At 43.7% G+C, this 15,360-nt stretch overlaps 1 protein-coding gene across 2 annotated transcripts in view; it reads right to left on the bottom strand.

Moving 5' to 3' along the window:
• LOC118370881 (leucine-rich repeat-containing protein 49-like) overlaps nt 1–15,360 on the bottom strand; it is a 63,992-nt gene that overhangs the window by 15,142 nt on the left and 33,490 nt on the right. For both annotated transcript variants that reach the window (XM_035756101.2, XM_035756102.2), the window contains exons 10-14: nt 9,575–9,722; nt 7,804–7,887; nt 3,277–3,354; nt 2,884–3,062; nt 2,672–2,767 (exon numbers count right to left, since the gene is read on the bottom strand). In XM_035756101.2, coding sequence (XP_035611994.1) covers nt 2,672–2,767; nt 2,884–3,062; nt 3,277–3,354; nt 7,804–7,887; nt 9,575–9,722 — 585 coding nt within the window. The remainder of the gene's footprint in view (nt 1–2,671; nt 2,768–2,883; nt 3,063–3,276; nt 3,355–7,803; nt 7,888–9,574; nt 9,723–15,360) is intronic.

The raw sequence follows: 15,360 nt of genomic DNA, 5'->3' as shown, positions 1-15,360 counted from the left end.
ACTTAAAGATTGATGTGCTTGCCCCTCCACCTGCTTGGAGACCCAGCGTGCCTCTGTATTAATGAAAATATACATAGCATGTGGGCACTGATGTCTCCCCTCTAACTCTCTGGCCAGCCCCAATATTGGATTTCTGGGTAATAACTCTTCCCTCCTGTCATATCTCAAGGGAACAGAGAATGAATAAATCTTCCTCTAGTCTGCTCACAAAGGAATATAAAAAAGAGGCTACTATCCAGCAGTCGGACGGGCACACACACACACACAGACACGCAAGCTTGTTCTTGCACGCACGCACGCTCACACACACACACGCAAGCTTGTTCCTGCACACACACACACACACGAAATTCACTAAGCACTCACAGAGGCAACCATTCTCCTATTCCATCTCTCATCCCAACACACTAAAAGGGGTTCCCTCCTTCCTCCATTCTAAATGCATTGTCAACATTTGCTCCTGTCTTAATTCTTCTCCGGTTCGGGCTGCTAATGACAAACAGAGATGACATCACGTTTCCCTTTACCTGCTGAGGGGCAGGGGCCCATTTCAGTCAACCCATATCATCTACCACTCTAGCTTGGTGTGGAAAGGGGAGCTTGAAAAGGCCATTGACTATACTGATAAACACCTACAGCATAAATACACCAATTCTAGCCAACTAGGTATAATTGCACAAGGTTAACCAAGGTTCATGCCTCTGTGTGACAAGTGTTCTGAAATTACGAGGTGCATGACTTTCACTGGGCACAGTCCTTTATGCTAGTTTCTCAAGGGAAGTGAAATCAAACGATTCCACTAACCTGCAGATTGCTCCATCACATCTATTCATGTTTATGTGGTTGTTAATTATTCAGCAGGACTTTAGCTGGCCCTCTCTCACGTGCTCAAACAAAGACGATGATCCATGTGTCTTCATATGGCAGCAGCAGTAACGTGTGAACTGTCCCACGCTGATTTTCTGTGATGAATGTGAACATTGCCGGTCACACCCAGGGAGCAACAAATAGCATATCCAGAACTAATGGATCTAATTATACGGACGCCAGCGGTTATTCTTTCTCAGAAGCAATGTGGGGAAAAAGCAGAGGGCAGCCTCCAGGCCCTCCATCTCTCAGAGAGGAAAACCCTCCACACCAGGGGGTCCCCCTGCTCCCCCTGCCCCCCTCCCCAGTCCCAGAGCAGAACCAGATGTGGAGGACAGAGAGAGACAGGCCCAGCTTTGCAGCTCTGCCCAGCGTGTGGGAATGAAGAACCCTGTCTGTCTTTGAGGATTAAGGAGGAATATACACGATCAAGACAGACTATCAATCCAGAGATAAAGCAAATCATTCATGCATTGATTGTTAACTTCATGGAGTTTTCACAAATTCACACCTCCACAGAGGCTGGTAATCCCTTACCATGGGATGACAGAGGGTCATACCTGTAGAACATCACATCTATAAATCACTTCTCAGTCCATCTATCATCTCCTCTTTTATACCTTCAGGAATAGGAATATTCCCATGGGCATATTTACTGTAAAATATCTACTGTAAGACATCCAAAGGAGTGAATACTAAGCATCACAAACATACCTCAACTACATGAAACAGACAGAGAGCTGACAAACTGCACTTAGACAAAGGACAGTACTGTTTTTACAGCGGTTATAGATGTAAAACACCATAAAATGGTTATTATCTTTTATCCTATTGGATTGCGCACAACAATTGTGCACAACAATAAAAAACGGTTAAGTTTACACATAAGCAGACCACACCGTATGGTGAATCACTTGAGCCCTAGCCTTGGCCCCTTTTGCGATACAAACTGCTATAAGTGAGCCTATAAGGGAATTAGGGCCATGAAGGATTGCGCTTCCGGGACATTTTCATATCCTGGAGGAAGAAAGCAACATGTAATAATAGTGGTTGACACAGCCACAGTGTCCATCTCAGCCTGACCCCTTATAACTCACAGGCTTGGTATACAGTCCCTCCAGGAGAAGTTAGGGCCTGCAGAACGGGGGCTAAGCCTGGTCAGGCCAGGCCAGGCTGGGGGAATGGCCATATGGAGAACAAGGCAATGACACAGAGTGAAGGTCTCACCCTCTAACCCTCACAATAAAATTAGCTAGCTAAGTAATGGGGCCCTGTGCAGTTTTATGAAAACCATCAGAGTAACGACTAACGAGTGTTAGGGGGTGAAACAAGGGTGAAATGTTGAGTGTGTAAAGCAGAGGGAACCATGTCTCTATGGAGAGAACCGTTATAGAAAAGGGATATCCTTTTGTATGCTAGTTTATAGTGTAGACAGTCCACAGGAGGCTGGTGAAGGGAGGATGGCTCATAATAATGGCTGGAATGGAGTGAATGGAATGGTTTTATTGGCTAAACTTGAAATAATTATAATGTGTGAACAATTATAACGGGACCATGTTTTCTTGCATTGGAAGAATGTTTACATTCCAATATCCTATCCCCTGTGAGTATGCGTATCAGTAGAGGCTGCTGAGGGGAGGACGGCTCATAATAATGGCTGGAATAGAGCAAATGGAATGGCATCAAACACATGGAAACCATGTGATTGATGTATTTGATACCATTCCACCAATGCCGTTCCAGCCATTACCACCACCAACCTCCTGTGATGTGTATGTATTCCTGGATGTGGTGTAGTACCAACTTGGGGTCTCGAGGACTGTTGGGGCGACTGGTGGAGCGTATCCGGGTCTCACTGCCCCCTGTTGGCCTGTCCAGAGCCGACACCGGACTCACCCGTCTGGCAGAACAGAAAACATATTATGTATACCTCTATAACAGTCCTGCAACTATAACTACTGTCTTCCAGAGCCCAAAGTGCAACCCCTATGCATGGCCCCTTCCCCCTAACGTTACCTGAGCTGCTCATCTGGAGAAGGTTCCAGTGCAAGGCCATTGGTCTGGGCTGGGCTGTGGGCGGGGCTTGCCTCAGGGCTGATTTCCTCCTTGGCTCCATTCTGAGCCGGAAGCTCCAGGCAGGCCCTGACCCCCTCCCACTGCAGTGCTGCATTACGGATGGCCAGACGCCGCTTCTCCTGCACACACACATAAACGCACGCAGACAGGCCCACACACGATCACACGCGCACACATGCATGCACACACACACACATACACGTGCGCACACAGGGTACAGAGCAGGGTTCAGTTGGTATTGGTCCTCAGCAGGGCACACAGAGGACAGGATGATATTATGAAACTGACTATCTCTCTCCTGCTTCAGCCTACAGACAAAGATATTCCACCTGCCTTGCTTGTCACTGAGGAGTCCTGAGACTTGAGCCCAAGTTGAGTGTAGAACTGCTGAGGCACAACATGAGCAGGACTCTATGAACACAAATACACATGTACTGTTTATCTTCAAAAATGAAAACTTCAAATGTTATTCTAACTGATAGACTGTCACTTAGCTTACATTACTTACAAACATACCTATCTTACCAATACCTAGTCTCCCATAGTTACAAAGGCTTTGTCTGTAATAACAAGGTACAATTTGTGTGTGCTGTACTGTATATGCCCCATATCTCTCAACAACTGCCTCAGCATTACTGCGGCAGCTGAATCCGTGTTGACTGTAGCAGAGGCAGCAGCAGTACTTCTGTGCCACCCCCACCCTGCAACAAGGAAGAATGCAGCTCTCTCTCTCTCCCTTTCTCTTTCGATTTCATAATATTTTTGCCTTTATTCAGTTCAGTTTTGATACGCACATGTATGGAATGGAATGCTCCACTCCCACACACAGGGGACAGCTGGCAAACAGGATTGATAGTCGATAATTCTGAGACTACATGAATCCTCACAGAGCATTCCTCAACTAGCTCAATTGGATTACACATAGGCAATTATACTTCCTTCAGAACCCTTTCTGATCTCTCAGTATGGATCATTAAAAGCAGCAGTAAGGCAGGAACACACACATCAATATACAGTATATAATAAACAAAACTGTAAAGTGTTGGTCCCATGTTTCATGATCTGAAATAAAAGATCCCAGAAAAGGTTCCATACGCACAAAAGGCTTATTTCTCTCACATTTGTTTCCATCCCTGTTGGGGAGCATTTCTCCTTTGCCAAGATAATCCATCCACCTGACAGGTGTAGCATATCAAGAAGCTGATTAAACAGCATGATCATTACACACGTGGACCTTATGCTGGGGACAATAAAAGGTCACTGTAAAATGTGCAGTTTTGTCACACAACACAATGCCACAGATGTCTTAAGTTTTGAGGGAGCATGCAATTGACATGTTGACTGCAGCAATGTCCACCAGAGCTGTTTCCAGAGAATTGAATGTTCATAAGCCGTCTCTAACGTCGTTTTAGAGAATATGTCAGTACATCCAACCAGCCTCAAAACTGCTGACCACATTTAACCACGCCAGGCCAGGACCTACACATTCGGCTGAGACCAGCCGTTCGGACAGATAAAGAAACGGAGGAGTATTTCTGTCTGTAATAAAGCCATTTTCTGGGGAAAAACTAATTCTGATTGGCTGGGCCTGGCTCCCCAGTGCGTGTGCCTGGCTCCCTAGTGGGTGGGCCTATGCCCTCACAGGCCCACCCATGGATGCGCCCCTGCCCTCCTAGTCACACCCATGGATGCGCCCCTGCCCTCCTAGTCACACCCATGGATGCGCCCCTGCCCTCCTAGTCACACCCATGGATGCGCCCCTGCCCTCCTAGTCACACCCATGGATGCGCCCCTGCCCTCCTAGTCACACCCATGGATGCGCCCCTGCCCTCCTAGTCACACCCATGGATGCGCCCCTGCCCTCCTAGTCACACCCATGGATGCGCCCCTGCCCTCCTAGTCACACCCATGGATGCGCCCCTGCCCTCCTAGTCACACCCATGGATGCGCCCCTGCCCAGTCATGTAAAATCCATAGATTAGGGTCCAATGAATTTATTTAAATCGACTGATTTCCTTATATGAATTGTAACTCAGTTAAATTGTAGAAATTGTTGCATGTTGCGTTTATATTTTTTTTCCAGTATAGATACAGTACAGTATGCATTCTCTAGCACCTACAGTAAAGTACAGATACACAATGATTGAACAAGCATGTTTTGAACTGAAATCATAACCAGCCTCAAACAAAGGTTGGTGGGATCTGATATTCTACAAGAGGAACTGAGCACTTAGAAACCCTGTAGTTAAAACAGTTAGGGAAAAGATAATGGAGGAAAAAGACAAATTACTATTGAAGTGGATTGAAAAACTTTGAGAATTGTAGCAGTCGCTGTTATTTTAGCCCCCTTGGAAACGTAACTGTTAAAATCTAAACATTTGAAACTTTTTTTTTTAAACAGAAGAAACCAAGCCAAGCCACATAAATGCAGGGTTACTGGGGTATAGTGGGTTGAGCCTTTATCTAGCCTTGGCTTTTCTTCATCTCCCTACTATAATGCTCCCATTGATCAACTCATGGTTGGGCGGTTAATGCAAAGCAGATGACTCCTCTTTACATGACAACCGAACACCACAGTGCATTTCAAGTAGTTAAGAATTAAGTGACCATTGAGGAGCAACCCTCAGAGCGCTTTAGGTATCATCTGAGATAACTGCTTACCGGGACCTCAGCATCAACAGAAATTGCTTACAGACATATGACAGCATATCAAACCTGTTGATATACATGATTTGATACATTGTTCAACATCAAAAACTGCCCTCTCCTTAAACAATGCACTTATAGTCTAACTCCCACAACATTAGTCATCCACTGTCTACAAGGGGTTATGCAGTGTATTTTACATGTGCAATGAGTTTAAACAAAAGCACATCTAACATCCTATTGTATTCATTATAAACCTTAATGGCTAGCAGACGATAAGCATGTTCATATTTTGACTAGTTTTGGCTCTTCATATTGTCATGACATTGGCCTCTATGGGTATAGCAAGCCCATCCCCCTCTCCCTGCCTCCCCCTTTCCTCCTTCAACTAGGTTGCTGTGGTCAGAGAGACGTCGTAAATTCCTGAGAATCTCCTCATGGACACACTGTATAGAGAAAGTAGATTTTCATGGAGAACAAAAGAATTCCTTCCACCTCACAGAACTTGAGGTACGAACAAATTTCATGTTCCGGAGAAAGTATAAAAGATCGGTGAAGAGTCCAGCTATGAACTGGTCCATTTGTCACAACTTGGGGAAGCTCATGGGAGACGGTGTGGCACATTACCATAACACTGTTTATATAATAGCCTCAGATATGAGGTTTACATCTAATTGTTGCATAAGATCAATGAGTGAGTATGATACTGTTTGTATAATTGTGTAATATGATCTTTAATGAAGAAAAATACAATTCCCTTTTGATTTGAACTAAATCAGAGGACCGCCCCTGAGCCCAGTTAGGGTCAGACATCCTGGGACAGCCCTCTTCGGGCCTTCCAAATAAAAACCCCCACTCGGGTTTTCGATCAGCAGACCGAGCTTACCTCAATTACGAGATGGCTAAAGGTTGCAGACCATGTTTTTCTCCATTAGGAGGACAAAGGTTGTAGACCATTGCTAAATATTTTAACCATACCACGTGGTTAAACTCTTAGACTATCGATACCGACAGAATAAGAACAAGTCTTTGATATTAATTACTAGTCTGCAGCTAGGAATTCGGTATCATTGAACGGGAAGAACGACAACCGCCGAAACATCCATTCTATAACGAATGTCATTCTGAACAATCCCCTCTAACTACAACCCGAGAGAGAGAGGGAGAGAGACGGACAATTCTACAAAATGAATGAACTTTTCACCAGCGATCAAGACGACACACTGAGCGTAAATATATATATTGATTGCAATTGTTCCCGAATGAGTGAGCGTTCATGTGCAAAGGATTAGCATTTCAATTGTTATAGTTATCACTCTGTAGTGACTTCTTAGTCGAATTCCACTTCCCCTTTTGTCTAACATGCCGGTTTAGCCCACTAGGGCACATTCTCCTATAATTTCATGTAACCACATTTACCTTGTTTGTTTATGCATTTCTGTGAATTACTTAGTTAGTAATAAATAAATGATTTAAGACAATTGATGTATGGATGACTCATAGTGAAGACTGGGTTCGTGTAGATAACCAATGAAACTAACGTGAGGTAAAGTAAATAATTCATTCATTCGAAGACTAATTGATCAGATAAAATATCTGAATAGTTATTTTAGGAAATGATAACTTTGTAATCTGAATATTTTTCCTTGGTGCCCCGACTTCCTAGTTAATTAGTTACGTGATTAATAAGTTGATTTCGTAATAACTAATTACAGAGAATCTTTGATAAACACTATCAGTCTTCAGTTAATGATAATAAAGACACAACAATATGAATAAACAGGAAATGTTCTGGAGGTAAAAACGTTTTAACAAACAGCATTGAGGGCCAAGGAGTTTGGTTAATGTCCAAATAATTACTTTCCACAAATTACATCTGTATGGCTTCATTATGTTGTTGACATGCATCCGGCAGAAAAGCTTATATTACACATTAAAAACCACAAAATATTTGAAATATTTGGTTAATGACTGAAACTCTCACCAGCTAGTCTGCTCAGTCCTTATCACTGACCTGTGACATTATTTGGATTCTATTTTATCATTGTGGAAATTGGCCTCTTATGTGACAATCTACCAGCTAACATCAGTTTGATGTCAGAGCAGAAGTATATATTGGTCAGTCAACATGGCGAGATATCTGCGATAGTAACAGTATAGTACAGTATGTTAAACACAAATATGGACAGAGTCAACATAGGGAAAGTCAGGTACCTTGTGCATGGCCTGCTTGTAACTCTCCCTCTTCTTCTCATCCTCCTTCCGGGCCGTGACGCAGGCCATACGTCTCTCCTCCTCCTGCAGAAAAGAGGGTCAATATAACAATCAGGGTGTCGCTCCATTCATGGACAAGACTGAATTATTCAACATGAGACAGAGGCACAGTCAGAATAATGTATATTATGTCAGCTGCAGGTTTTCCCTCTGCAGGAAGGACCAGTTGGAGAGGCAGCATCTCCTGCTGCATCACAGGATAATCTGTCTGTCTGATATTCGGCTGCAGCCTCATCTGAACTGAGCCCAGCTGTTTGGGTGTGCCAGGCGGAGCTCCCAGCAAGCAATGCACCAGCAGAGACAATCTGAGACTGCCAGCTTAGCTCTAGGGGATGTTTAGCGCTGGCTACTCTGTGACGATTCCGCTGAGAAAGGATTCCTTGATATGGTTCACTCAAAATGCTGCAATGGCTCCAGAATCAAAGCGCTATCTTTCATACCCTTTGCAAAATGTTTTTGCTATAAGGGAAGGTCTTTTAGCAAAAATACTTTGTAATAAAAAAATTAAATCAGTATGTGAAATGTTGTATTTTTCTATTTTATTAGGATCCCCATTAGCTGTTGCAAAAGCAGCAGCTACTCTTCCTGGGGTCCACACAAAGCATCAAACATAATACAGAATGACATAATACAGAATATTAATAGACAAGAACAGCTCAAGGACAGAGCTACATACATTTTTTTAAAGGCACACGTAGCCTACATATCAATGAATACACACAAACTATCTAGGTCAAATAGGTGAGAGGCGTTGTGCCGCGAGGTGTTGCTTTATCTGTTTTTTTAAACCAGGTTTGCTGTTTATTTGAGCAATATGAGATGGAAGGAAGTTCCATGCAATAAGGGCTCAAATCAGTTTTTGAGTAGAGGACCTTAAGTGCTCTCACAACTAGGCTATTTGTAATAGTATCAATAATGCATTGTCATCCTTTCCCACTAATTAGTAGACTAGAACATCAGGTGAAATAACACTGAACATCTTTGGTCATTAACACTGTTAATTTCCCCCTGAACAAACCCAGTCTGTTGTGTTGACACAGATATCCCACAAGGAGCAACGGTAACCATTTCCTGGCATCTATTGATTCTATTCTGGCTCAAAGCAAGAGGAGTTCAGCTCCTCCACATCTGCAGCCAGCTTTAACCCTTATTTTACGCATACATTATATCTGCCTGCCTTGGCACTGACAGCAAGTATGTTATATCTCAAACTATGTTACTACCAGTCAGTGCTCATCTGTGGAAAGTTGTACAAATCAGATTGTGATCTCAGGAGGACTTGCCCATCCTATTGGCTGCAGGGCCATTCCTCCATATTCTAAGGGCAAGGTGTGTGTGTGGTACCGCAGGGTTCATGTAGCCTACAAGCTCAGACCTGGGTGTTGTCTGACTGCTTAATAGCTTTCAAATGCATGAACCTCTGAACTCAAGTGTCTCGTATGTATTGTGAATACAATGACATCATGTTTGACAGGCAATTCTGCTTTTATGCCTATGGATATCAAGCATGTGGTAGTGTCAAGGATTCTATAAAGTGTTGCTTTACAGAATCCTTGTAGTATTTACAAGCCAAGGCCAACATGCAGTATTTACAAGCCAATGTGTTGTTATGCCTTGCATGACTACTGAAAATACACACAAAAACACAACCACAGCCACGCAAACTCAACCACATACAAGGATACAGACACACACCGAGCGTATGTCTTACCGTGACACGTTTCATGTCCAGCTGTCTGAGTTGAAGCACACAGCGCAAGGCGGCCTGCTTGTACCATGTCTCCAGGGCTACTGGGTTCCCATCCAGGGTGAGCTCATACAGGGAGCACGACTCTCCCAGGCAGGCTAGCTCATCAAAACTACACACAGAGTGAGAAAACACACACCACACAGGTCATTAACAACTATCAATGGGACAAATACTATATCAAATCAAATCTAACTTTGTTTGTCACATGCGCCAAATACAACAGGTGTAGACTTTACCGTAAAATGCTTACTTACAAGCACTTAACCAACAATGCAGTTTTAAGAAAATAGAGTTAAGAAAATAATTTACTAAAAAAACTAAAGTAATTTTTTTTTTTGAAGTAACACATTAAAATAACAATAATGTGGCTATATATACACGGGGTACTGGTACCGAGTCAATGTGCAGGGGTACAGGTTAGTCAAGTTAATTTGTACATGTAGGTAGGGGTAAAGTGACTATGCATTAATAATAAACAGCGAGTGGCAGCAGTGTACAAACAAAAGGGGGGTCAAGCAAATAGTCCGGGTGGCCATTTAATGAATTGTTCAGCAGTCTTATGGCTTGGGGGTAGAAGCTGTTAAGGAGCCTTTTGGACCTAGACTTGGCGCTCCAGTACCGCTTGCTGTGCGGTAGCAGAGAGAACAGTCTATGTCTTGGGTGACTGGAGTCTTTGACAATTTTCTGGGCTTTCCTCAGACATTTTTGGGGCTGCTGAGTGGCACAGCAGTCTAAGGCACTGCATCTCAGTGCTTGAGACGTCACTACAGACACCCTGGTTCAAATCCAGGCTGTATCACAACCGGCCGTGACTGTGAGTCCCATAGGGCGGAGCACAATTGGCCCAGTGTCGTTCATGTTTGGCCGGTGTAGGCCGTCATGGTAAATAGGAATTTGTTCTTAACTGACTTGCCTAGTTAAATAAAGGTTAAATAAAAAAATATATATAGGTCCTGGATGGCAGGAAGCTTGGCCCCAGTGATGTACTGGGCTGTAAGCAATACCCTCTGTAGCGCATTATGGTCAGATGCCGAGCGGTTGCTGATGCAACTATATGTTAATATAATGAGTAATTCACTTACAAAAGCTCCCCCAAACTCAATTTTTGTTGAATTAACCTTATAATCCATAAATCGACACTACCACCAGGGAACAGGGCCCGTATTCACAAAGAGTCTCAGATTAGGAATACTGATCTGGGATCAGGTCCCCTTAGTCCATATAATATTATTAAGGCAAAATGGATCCAATATTACCTCTCCTACCCTTTTTGAATACCCAGGGCCCAGAACTCAACAAAAATAAAACATGGAAACGTGCTAATTGGGCCTGGGACTGGCAGTGGAAGAAGGCATAGAAAGCATCAGACATGGCCTGGGGCTGAGTGAACAGAGTTTGAGATGGGAAGACAATAACTAGGCTAAACAGGGTGGTAGGTAGCCAAGCTAACTAGGGTGGCAGGTGAACTAGTGGTTAGGAGCATTGGGCCAATGAACGAATGGTCGCTGGTTCAAATCCTCGAGCTGACTAGGTGAAAATAATTGGTATATGTGCCCTTGAGCAAGACACCTAATCCTAATTGCTCCTGTAAATCCTAACCAAGATGGCATAGCAGTTCAGACGTCTTTTGTCCTCGTCTTGTCGTGTCCTGTATATATATATATATATTTACAACTTTTTTCACATACATTTTATTTTTATTTTCCATCAACTCATCTTCAAAACACTCTCCTGCAACCCGCCTCACCAATTTATATTTATAAAAAAAGTATTATTTACCTCAAATCTGTAATCCTCCAAGAAGCTAGCCAGAAACTCCAAGAAGCTAGCCAGAAACTAGCCAGGAGCTAACCAGAAGCTAGCCCAGAAGCTAATTCAGAAGCTAGTTCAGAAGCTAGTTGGGTTCTTTACTGGCAAATCGTTAGTATTCAGCTAACCACGGTTTGTGGTCATCAGCTATCCTTTAGCTCGAAAATCTATCGCCAGTTTTGTACGGCGCAGCGCGGCTTGGAACGGAACATACCGGACCAATTTTTCTCTCCATGTCCCTGGATTTCAACTGCTCTCTGGACATTCATACCCGGATCTCACAGCTAGCTAGCTGCTATCCGTGTGACTATCGGCTTTCGTCGATTCCGGAGCAAACATCAATTATTCCGGAGCTAGCCAGCTCCGTCAATCACTCCTTAGTTCCATCAATCACTCCTGGGATGCAGTCACCTATCCGGACCCGTTTTACTGCCTACGCGGAGCCCCACGGGCCTTCACAACTGGACTGCCAACGTTATCTACCCGTCGCGACGTTACCTGAACGCCCATCTGCGGCCTGCTAACCGTTAGCTGTCTTACCGGCTGCTATCTGAATAGACAATCAGACAATTTATTTATTTTTATTATTATTATGTTTTCTTCTTGAGCCTCTATAAATATATCTATTGTTTTTATTTTTGTTGTTGTTGTGTGATTTGGATTAATCCCCTCTACCACACGGAACCCCACTAATCTACTGACGGAACGCAAGAGGTGGCTAACAACAGACCTCCATCCTATGCTAGCTTGCTACCGATGGCCTGGCGAGCTGTCTAAATTGCTGTGACCCCAACCAACCTCACTACTCACTGGACCCTTTTGATCACTCGACTAAGCATGCCTCTCCTTAATGTCAATATGTCTTGTCCATTGCTGTTCTGGTTAGTGTTTATTGGCTTATTTCACTGTAGAGCCTCTAGTCCTGCTCACTATACCTTATCCAACCTATCAGTTCCACCACCCACACATGCAATGACATCTCCTGGTTTCAATGATGTTTCTAGAGACAATATCTCTCTCTTCATCACTTAATACCTAGGTTTACCTCCACTGTATTCACATCCTACCATATCTTTGTCTGTATATTATACCTTGATGCTATTTTATCACCCCCAGAAACCTCCTTTTACTCTCTGTTCCAGACGTTCTAGACGACCAATTCTTATTGCTTTTAGCTGCACCCTTATTCTACTCCTCCTATGTTCCTCTGGCGATGTAGAGGTGAATCCAGGCCCTGCAGTGCCAAGCTCCACTCATATTCCCCAGGCGCTCTCTTTTGACGACTTCGGTAACCGTAATAGCCTTGGTTTCATGCATGTTAACATTAGTAGCCTCCTCCCTAAGTTTGTTCTATTCACTGCTTTAGCACACTCTGCCAACCCAGATGTTCTAGCTGTGTCTGAATCCTGGCTTAGGAAGACCACCAAAAATTCTAAAATTTTAATTCCAAACTACAACATTTTCAGACAAGATAGAACTGCCAAAGGGGGCGGTGTTGCAATCTACTGCAAAGATAGCCTGCAGAGTTATGTCCTACTATCCAGGTCTGTACCCAACCAATTTGAACTTTACTTTTAAAAATCTACCTCTCTAAAAACAAGTCTCTCACCGTTGCCGCCTGCTATAGACCACCCTCTGCCCCCAGCTGTGCTCTGGACACCATATGTGAACTGATTGCCCCCCATCTATCTTCAGAGCTCGTGCTGCTAGGCGACCTAAACTGGAACATGCTTAACACCCCAGCCATCCTAAATCTAAACTTGACGCCCTCAATCTCACACAAATTATCAATGAACCTACCAGGTACCTCCCCAAAGCCTTAAACACGGGCACCCTCATAGATATCATCCTAACCAACTTGCCCTCTAAATACACCTCTGCTGTCTTCAACCAAGATCTCAGCGATCACTGCCTCATTGCCTGCATCCGTAATGGGTCAGCGGTCAAACGACCTCCACTCATCACTGTAAAACGCTCCCTGAAACACTTCAGCGAGCAGGCCTTTCTAATCGACCTGGCCGGGGTATCCTGGAAGGATATTGATCTCATCCCGTCAGTAGAGGATGCCTGGATATTTTTTTAAATGCCTTCCTAACATCTTAAATAAACATGCCTCATTCAAGAAATTTAGAACCAGGAACAGATATAGCCCTTGGTTCTCCCCAGACCTGACTGCCCTTAACCAACACAAAAACATCCTATGGCGTTCTGCATTAGCATCGAACAGCCCCCGTGATATGCAAGTATTCAGGGAAGCTAGAAACCATTATACACAGGCAGTTAGAAAAGCCAAGGCTAGCTTTTTCAAGCAGAAATTTGCTTCCTGCAACACTAACTCAAAAAAGTTCTGGGACACTGTAAAGTCCATGGAGAATAAGAACACCTCCTCCCAGCTGCCCACAAGATAGGAAACACTGTCACCACTGATAAATCCACCATAATTGAGAATTTCAATAAGCATTTTTCTACGGCTGGCCATGCTTTCCACCTGGCTACTCCTACCCCGGTCAACAGCACTGCACCCCCAACAGCAACTCGCCCAAGCCTTCCCCATTTCTCCTTCTCCCAAATCCATTCAGCTGATGTTCTGAAAAAGCTGCAAAATCTGGACCCCTACAAATTGGCCGGGCTAGACAATCTGGACCCTTTCTTTCTAAAATTATCTGCCGAAATTGTTGCCACCCCTATTACTAGCCTGTTCAACCTCTCTTTCGTGTCGTCTGAGATTCCCAAAGATTAGAAAGCAGCTGCGGTCATCCCCCTCTTCAAAGGGGGGGACACTCTTGACCCAAACTGCTACAGACCTATATCTATCCTACCATGCCTTTCTAAGGTCTTCGAAAGCCATGTCAACAAACAGATTACCGACCGTTTCGAATCTCACCATACCTTCTTTGCTATGCAATCTGGTTTCAGAGCTGGTCATGGGTCCAAACCCACTGGCTCCATGTCATCCACAAGACCCTGCTCGGTAAAGTCCCCCCTTATCTCAGCTCGCTGGTCACCATAGCATCTCCCACCTGTAGCACACGCTCCAGCAGATATATCTCTCTAGTCACCCCCAAAACCAATTCTTTCTTTGGCCGCCTCTCCTTCCAGTTCTCTGCTGCCAATAACTGGAACGAACTACAAAAATCTCTGAAACTGGAAACACTTATCTCCCTCACTAACAATAAGCACCAACTGTCAGAGCAGCTCACAGATTACTGCACCTGTACATAGCCCACCTATAATTTAGCCCAAACAACTACCTCTTTCCCAACTGTATTTAATTAATTAATTTATTTTGCTCCTTTGCACCCCATTATTTTTATTTCTACTTTGCACATTCTTCCATTGCAAAACTACCATTCCAGTGTTTTACTTGCTATATTGTATTTACTTTGCCACCATGGTCTTTTTTGCCTTTACCTCCCTTCTCACCTCATTTGCTCACATTGTATATAGACTTGTTTATACTGTATTATTGACTGTATGTTTGTTTTACTCCATGTGTAACTCTGTGTCGTTGTATCTGTTGAACTGCTTTGCTTTATCTTGGCCAGGTCGCAATTGTAAATGAGAACTTGTTCTCAACTTGCCTACCTGGTTAAATAAAGGTGAAAAAATAAAAAATAATCGCTCTGAATAAGAACGTCTGCTCAATGACAAAAATGGAAATGTAATGTAAACAGTACAGTCGGTTCACCACAAATATTAAAATAAATTGTGTTCTGGGTACTGTTTACAGAGAGGACTTCTGATCGGCCTAATTTGTGATAATGATCACTTCAACCAAAGGCTTTGCTGAGCCTGGGATGGCTTCTCCCTCAGCTACAGCTATGCAGACGTCAAATAAAGGCACGTGTTATCCACCAGGACTTCACTGTGCGATGATTATAGTAGCCTACATTTCTCAGACGATTTAAATCAAAAGGCTCAAGGATCAAATGCAAACC

The sequence above is a fragment of the Oncorhynchus keta genome, chromosome 14, assembly GCF_023373465.1.
Source record: "Oncorhynchus keta strain PuntledgeMale-10-30-2019 chromosome 14, Oket_V2, whole genome shotgun sequence".
NCBI classification, from domain to species: Eukaryota; Metazoa; Chordata; class Actinopteri; order Salmoniformes; family Salmonidae; genus Oncorhynchus; species Oncorhynchus keta.
This window is presented reverse-complemented; position numbering and strand designations above follow the sequence as displayed.